General features: G+C 46.6%; 1 protein-coding gene across 1 annotated transcript; it reads right to left on the bottom strand.

The window, feature by feature from the left end:
* Nucleotides 1-4673: 4673 nt before the first annotated feature.
* Nucleotides 4674-8276, bottom strand: TNFRSF9 (TNF receptor superfamily member 9; the record flags this gene model as incomplete). Its single annotated transcript, XM_025213017.1, has 5 exons — nt 4674-5849; nt 6672-6797; nt 7052-7182; nt 7281-7347; nt 8027-8276. Coding segments are annotated over 5 exons (702 nt in total), but the record flags the coding sequence as incomplete, so codon positions are not given.
* Between the last annotated feature and the right edge of the window lie 32 nt (nt 8277-8308).

Below are 8308 nucleotides of genomic sequence, written 5' to 3'. Positions count from 1 at the left end.
TACACTCATGGCATCCTCCCAATCAGGGCCAGCCCACAATTTTTTGGGGCCCCGTGGGATATAGTTTTGGGGGCCCCTGATCCATTGAAAAATCAAAATTGCGGTTCATTGCAGTATAAACTCATTGAAATAAAATAGTCGGGGCCAGGCTGTGCACATGAGGGCTGCACTGCAGGGGGCTTGGGGTGGGGGCAGCATGTGCTGAGGATGCCTGCGTTCCCTCCCTGGGACCAGGGCTGGGGCCAGGAGTGGAACCGGGAACTCTTCCCCCACTCAGCCGAGAAAGGGCTTCCTGCCTGCATTGATCCCTTTAAACATGGCGCAGGTTGTGGGGGGAGGGGTGGGGCAGCGAGGAGGGCACAGCACCTTGGTTGTGGGACCCCCTGTGGCTGCAGGTTCTGCAGGATAGGATGGGCCAACCCTGCTCCCACTTAAGGCCTGCATGGCCAAAACAGTCAGAGAGACACATAGCTGGGGTTCAGTGACACAGCTATACTGAACCCAAAAGAAGTTGCAACAGCAACTAAAACATGCCAGGCTCTCAGCCCTGGCCCAGAGTGCACCAGCAAAACTGCCAGGCTTCAACCTTAGCCAGTTTGCCACAGGGATTGATGCTGCCCCCAAACCCAGAAAACAAAAGGAGAAAGGAATGGGAGAGAACAGAGGTCTCAAGCCCTGAGACGGACTTTATCTTCCTGTACCTGAGGCTTTCCCTTCGCATAGCTTCAGTCTGCCTCATCAGAAAAGAGTGGGGGGTGACCCCCCACATAAGAAGCAGCCCCCCTGGCTCCCAAATCACCGTTCAGGGTCCAGCAGCCCCAGGAGGAAGAAGAAAGAGCCCCAGACCAGGTGGCCTCAACATTAAATAACTTTTCTGACCTCATCCAGGGCCCCAGCCAACAAGCAGCCTCATTGGAATGTAGTTAATGCAGACCAGTGAATTCAAAGGTGGTCAGCACTCCAGGATTGGGCCAGTCACTCAATTGGTTTTACAGGTTCTGCTGAGGAATCTTAAAACAAAGGGTCTGGACACAATAAGGAGGGATGGGAGGTGGTCCCTTCCAGTCCTAGAGGAAACAAAATAGGCGCAAACAAGGTACACAGCAAAATAAAACCAGAACACATTTGACCACACACAGCCCCAAGTGTGTGTGGGTGTTACACATGGCTCATAGAGGAGCAGGCAGGGGGCCTGAACTGACAGTTACAGATTTAGTTTGCTAATTAAACACTTCCTATATCAGAAATTTATATCCCAAATGAAGACTTGTAGTTGGTGCCAGGCCTGAACTGCAGCACTCTCATGACCATCGGGATCGTGAAAGGGCTGTTTAGCATGTCCTTTAAAGGACAAGCATAGCTTTTGCTGTAGTAAACAGCAGTGATGGCAACAGAGCTCATAAAGCTGAAAGCACTTAGGTTCCTTAGCTGCAGCAATTAGCTAACATACTAACTGGCCTGAGCAAGAACACCTCCAGAAGGAAAGATTGCATCACCTACTGCTGGTGGGCAGGCACCTACCAGAGGATCAAACCTGCCACAGTTAGAGACCAAAGATTTAAAGCCTCCTACAGCAATTTCCATTATGCAATCAGTCCCAGAATTAGAACCTAGCAGTAGTTGTGGGTGGAAAAGACACGTTACCTGAAGTACAACTGTAAGTTTTGTTCACTTGAACTCACTTGCAGCCCTGAGCTCAGCCCCAGCCCCCAACTTCAAAATCCCTGTAGTGTGACCTACCCAGGAACATGAGACCAGAGTCCTTTTCTAAGTCACCAGTTCCCTTCCTCTGCTGATGAAGGCAACCACATCACAGAATTGCCGTCAAACAATCTCTTAAGAACCAGCTCCCTCATCATTCCTCTGAACCACATGATATTCAGTCTACAGAAAGAGGTCATGATGTATAGTGCTGTTCTTTTTCTTGCCTACCTTAGGATAGGTGGGAAGTTTTCCCTTCTATTTTGATCAGTCGTCTGATGTCTAGGGACACATTCAGGTACCTGATTGACTTCAGCTGCTAAATTTCTGTTTCTCTCAAATGAATAAAGACGAAGCCAGCCTGGTGCAGCACTGGGGAGAGAGGCTGTTGGGGGTATAGCTCTGGGCAACTACACAATCTAAACATGGATAGACAATGCACAGAAAATAGCAGTGCTAACATCAGAGTCCCAGGTGTGCTGTGCAGCTCTTCACTTTAGAGCAGCACCAGGTTGTGATGCTTTCTTTTGAATACTTGTTCTGCCAGCTGCCAGGGTCTTTCGCAACTCCATTTGCAGAGGGAGGAATATCACCTTTTTTTTACGTACTCCTTTATGGAGTGGCCATATAGGGCACTTGTACAAGTGATGATGTCACGATGTACACATGATCAAAAATTCCCTTTGTGTGGCTTAATGGCATCACACATTACACCTACATGAGTTTTGTGGGGTTTAAATGAGTTTGCATCATTGCAAACTAAACTACATCCCAATGTAATTTAGTTTGGAACATTGCAGCAATTAGCCTGCTTGCCTCCTGGACATGGGAAAACCAGGCAAGCTCTGCAGAAAAAAATGGATCAGGCCCCTCACCACTTCTGCCTTCAGCAGGCTCCTGCGGCCACCCCAAAATGGGCTGACTTGCCTCTGGGGCAGTGCAGGGAGGTGGCAGGAGGGCAGCTGGGTGTGCTGGTGGTCAGAAAAGGTGGCAGGGATGGTGCACTTGGCATCCGGGCAGGCTGCTAGCTTCCCTGAGCCTGCCTGGGCTTCCAGCACCCTGTGCACCATCCCTGCCTTCTCTAGCCATTGGCACACCCAGCTGCCCTCCTGCGCTGCCCTAGGGGCAAGCCAGCCTGTTCCCAGGTAGCCCCAGGTGTCCTCCTGGCCACAGATGCTCACTGAAAGCAGAAGCAGTGAGGGGCCTGATCCTTTTTTTCTGGAGAGCCTGCCTGCCTCTCCCATGGCCACGGGGGCCAAGCTGACAGATTAATGGCACAGATTAATGGCTCTCCAGCCACGGGAGAGGTGGGCAGGCTCTGGCAAAAAATTAAAAAAGGATTGGACCCCTTGCCACTTCTGCCTCCAGCAGGAGCCTGCAGCTGCCAGGACAATAACATATATACAGTGATGGAAAAAATAAAACTCACCGTTTCAATTTAGGGGGCATAGTATGCAACTCTAAAGACTAAAACCCTCTCACATGTACAAGCACCCTTAAACACCAGTTTTCATTGCTGGAACCAGAGCCACTACAGGGCACAGAGCAGGGAGATGGAAGGGGAAGGCAACCTTCAGCTCCATTGTAGTGCTTCCCCCCTTCACTTAAGTAGTACCTGGGGTTCATGCCCACTTTCCCACCTATTATGTCACTATTTGTACTCAAAGCCTCAATTTCCCGGTTTGTGCAACCCTTACTGACACTCCTTTGTTTCTGTGGCTTCAACTATATATTGGGAAAGATACATTGCTGGGCACTAAGGTGGCTGTAGTGAGGATGAACTTTGCAAATGCTTCCCTGGCTCTCAACAACTGGCTTCTGAGGGAGGTAACAGTCTCATGAGCTTGCTTCCAGCCCTCTCTCAGCAGCTGACTTACTGCTGTAGCAAATAAGAGCCACCACTGCTTGCTGCAGCTTGTATGTCAAAAAGCACTGGATTGCCAAATAGCAGGGACCCGTGCCCCTTGATATTAACACTGTACAGCAAACAGTGGGGTAATTGACACCTGATTTAAAATAGGTTGCAAGCCATGCAGATAAAATCACCCAGGTTCTACTGTACTATCTATAGACTATCTGCTTTGACACCAAAATGGGGTCCCAGCTTCGTAGGCATTGAAAAGACCTATTTGAGGAACTCAAGCCATTGTACCAAAATAGATTTCCCTAATTCCAATACCCAGATTTTTACTTTAAATATTTATTCATACACAAATAATTAAATGCTCAACATACATAAAGGATCATGAACGCATTCTGTGCATGTCCATTAAGGCTCATATGACTCTCTGAACAATGTACAAATCTTGATAGGACAGTACTTTTATATGTCAGGCTTCCACATTCCAGAGATTTGGCTCATTGGACTCCCAGATCAATTAACATACACACTCAGCATGAAGAATCCACTGGGCTAGATGGCAAATTCTGCTATAAATTAACATTGCTCCAATTAAGTCAATTTGCAGTGATCTAGGAATTGCCCCAAAATTTTAACTCTCAGTAGGATTTCAAGTGGTGCCTTGAGTGCTCAACATAACATGGAGGAAACAAATGGTCTGAAAGATTTAAATGCTGCCATGTGCCAAATTAGCAGGTTAACTGAAAGTAAAAGTCAGTGTGTGGAGGTGAAGGGAAAGGGGAATAAGCAATTCCTCACTGTGGGAAACAAATGGTGCTTATATATGTTCAGGGAAAATGCTGCTTCTGAAGTGCTCATTGCTCACTGGAATACAAACTTCTAACAGGCTCAATTATTTCAGCTCTTTATCAGGCAGGCTGAACTGCTCTGGAGTTGGCCAATTCATTTGTAACAGATATAAAAAAATCCCACCATCCTTGCTCATTATATTTAAAAATGTTGAATGATTTTGTTTAGGGGTTAGTCATCCTCATGTTTGGGAAAAAAAAAAACACAGAAGGAGGCAAGATACATAGAAAAGTATTATACAAAAGTATTTTATTTTAAATACACTTAATTGTAAGAAAAAATGTGCTGTTTATTTTCAAGTTATGTACTGGACTTACCACCCCCCCCAAAAAAAACTTTTAAAAGAAAAAGCTAAGAATTTAACATCACAAGAATGATGCAAGCCAGCTGCATCAATTGCCTATTTCTCACAGACCAAACCAACCACAGATTGTCACAGTATTTCCACTACACCTCCCAAATGAGCTAGCATAACAGGGTTCTTCAGACAACATAGAAGGGGTGTTATGAGACATTCTGCAACCATGACTTTCCATAGCACTTTTAGCTACAAACTAAAAGTAGAATAAATAGGAAAGTGTTCTGCAAATCAGGACAGAAGTTAACTGCTAAGGGTGTGCGTGCATGTGAGTGGGTATGTGTGCACATGTGCAAGAGCATGCAAATGAGGGTGTGTGCACACAAGTGCAAAAACACGATTCTGCATGTTGCAACAGTATCCATATAGATTCTGGATCACATCTAGCCTTCTGGAGTCTGAGGACCAGATCAGGAGTGATCAGGGGTGATGTAGTTCGCAGCTGAAGTACACTGGAGAGCAGAAAGATGGGAAGTTTGCACACTGGCAACCTGCACTATACTTGGCACTCAGTGCTACTAGCCTCTTACACTCAGTCTTTCCAATGTTAGCAAAACTATGGCTTGGGCATCTCTTATTAGAAGATCTCTAGAAAAGCAGTTTGGCCCTTGTATAACTGGTATAGTTTTCTTACTACAGCAAGTCAAAGTACTGTAGAAATAGTATCCCCACTCTATCAGCAAAGCTAGCAAGTTGCTTTCATTTTGAAGTTACTCCATACAATTTGATTCCACTTCATTTGAAAAGGTTGTCAAGGACTAATTTAAAAAAGGCTCTGTTTGGGTGAGAGAGAGGCCTTAGGGAAGACTACTTTACCCTCTCCATACCCCACCTGTTCAATCTGCAGACTGGAAGGTCATTAACCCTGCTGTCCCACCCTGATGCATAATGAAGTTCCTCTCAGCTGTTCTGAAAGGAAACCCAGATTTTGCTGACCTATAGAATCCAGTTTCTAATTCATTGATGAATCTTTGAATTGTGCCAGTTTGCTGCAGTCATCATATTCCCCTTGCTCTTCCTCTGGAAAACGGCAGCTGCAGGCATCCTCCTCTTGAGTTGATTGCTCAGGTGTTATATATACTGTGAAGGAGACAATTAGCATGTTATACGATTATATCTTTTCAAGCACATACATTCTCACCTTCCCTTTCCAATATCTTTCTATCTGACCCATCAGATGAAGTGAACTTGGCTTCATGAAAGCTTATGCTTGCTCTAGATATTATTTAGTTAGTCTGTAAAGTTGCATTATCTACCTTGCCTTTATACTAGTAACCAGCCTCTTTGATTAAAAAAAAAAATCTGCAATGGGAATAACAAGTAGAGATTTAGTATTCAGATGTCCAATGGCAACAGAACAAGGGCGCATTTACCTCTACATCAAGGGCAAAGTGCTATGGCAGATTTTGTTTGTTTTCAGACAGTTATTTTTATACAGGCCAATCACATGCTGGGAGAGACTCACACTTCTCTGAGCTCACAAATCAAGTGGACAACAATGAACCAAGTAACAGGGGACTGAAGCAGAGAAGGGTCTATCCAGCAATTCCACAGGGAGAAGTGGCAGTTCGAAGTTTATCCCTGACGTTCCTTGAAACAGCAGCTTCCTGTGCAATGCATTCACTATCTCTCAGATGGGCAGGAACCTGATTGACTGTCTTTGCAAATCAGTGTTACCACTGAATGGAGGAGACCAGCTTTGAAACATTTCTCAAGCCTCCTACCACTTGCCCAATTGTTAAATAATGGATAATCTAGACTTTGAGTTTTCTTTTAAGAATGCCAGTGTCTGACTTTCAAGGAACTTGAACCTGCAGCTGACTTTTAAGGAAACATGAATCTGAATTCCTGTACTCTGCCCACAGTTAGAAACAGGAAGTTAACAGATTGTATCGGTCTTACTTCTCTTGAACATGTCAGGTAGTTTTCTTTTCTTCCAGATGATAAGAAACACCCCCAAAGGCAACAGAAACACTATGGTCAACACCAGGCCCACCGTGAGAACAATGTCCATCTCCAGATTCTTCCCTAGGGATCAAAAATACTCTGTAAAAAAAACCATCACAAGACAAAAAAGTCTGCCATCAAAGCAGCTAGATTATTCATTCCTGAACATCTACATCTATTTTGTTTTTTTTCTTCAGCATATCTTCTGTATATGGCTTCAGGCCAGAGGGCAAATAGAAGGACCTCTAGGTTCACTGTGGGAACAGCAGCAGCTCCACTTTTCTTAGTAATGGATATATATCAGTCTACTTGGAAAATATTGGTCAATAACTCACCTGGCCCAGGGGTAGAAAATGGTATTGCGGGGTAAGTGGTGCTGGCGGGTGGAGCTAGACTCCCTGACATATGGCTGCAGATCACATCACTTGTGCTAGTTCCTTGCTTCAGGACCTCATCCCCAGAGCATCTTGAATATACATAGATACATGCAGGTAGATAAAAAGTCATGGACACATGTACAGAAACAAACAAAACAGTGATGAATTAATTGTTTACAGTACTCACTTGGTCCATTTCTTGCAGACCCCATCACTCTGATTATTGAAGGTCCCCCAGGGACAAGTCTCACAACCTTTAAACAAATTCAAGGAGAACAGTGCATTCACATCCACAATATGAAGCAGAATGCACTATGCATTGTTGGTTCTCATTTGTAAGGGAATAGCTTAGACCAGTGGTTCACAACCAGGATGCCACCAGGCCTTTTGGAGGGTGTTGTGAAGTGTAAGGAGATAAATGAGGTATTAGGGAGACAAGCAGGTAAAGTCCAGGCAGGAGCAAACCTGAGCCTGCACATCCTCCCTCCTCACTGCCAGGCCCTTCTGCAAAGAGGCAAGCACTATAATCTGTGTGTTAGTTTTGAAATTGGATGCCACTTAATTCAGGAAATTTAGAGGAGTCCAGCAAGGGGTGCCTGGAGTCTCCATAAAGGTTGACACCATCAGAGACTTCCACAGACTACGTGCCAGACCCGTGGAGCCCAGGACGCCTCTGCTTGGCATCTCCTTGGGTGCTGCTGGGGAGAAATGAGAGCCCCCCCTTCCCCACTACCTGTCCCGAGGAGCTGCTCGCCTCTTCCGCAGTTTTGGGCGCACTCACGGCAGTCTTCCCGGGTGCAGCGGTACCCTGACTTGCACTTGCACTGGGCATCCTCGATCGCAGAGCAGCTCCGGCGGTATGTGAATATCCCTGCAAAACAAAGGCAGTTGGGTGCTGCTGGGGAGAAATGAGAGCCCCCCCTTCCCCACTACCTGTCCCGAGGAGCTGCTCGCCTCTTCCGCAGTTTTGGGCGCACTCACGGCAGTCTTCCCGGGTGCAGCGGTACCCTGACTTGCACTTGCACTGGGCATCCTCGATCGCAGAGCAGCTCCGGCGGTATGTGAATATCCCTGCAAAACAAAGGCAGCAGCTGCCTGAACCCGACGGCCGGGAGACTCGCCCGGGCGGCGGGTATCGAACCAGCTGAGCACTGACGCCGCTCACTCGACTGGTGGGCAGGGCCCCCGCCCCGCCCCCGCTGCGCCGCCCCACGC

The sequence above is a fragment of the Alligator sinensis genome, unplaced genomic scaffold, assembly GCF_000455745.1.
Source record: "Alligator sinensis unplaced genomic scaffold, ASM45574v1 scaffold433_1, whole genome shotgun sequence".
In the NCBI taxonomy this organism is placed as follows: Eukaryota; Metazoa; Chordata; order Crocodylia; family Alligatoridae; genus Alligator; species Alligator sinensis.
Note: the sequence above shows the minus strand (reverse complement) of the source record. Positions and strands in the feature narration are given on the sequence as shown.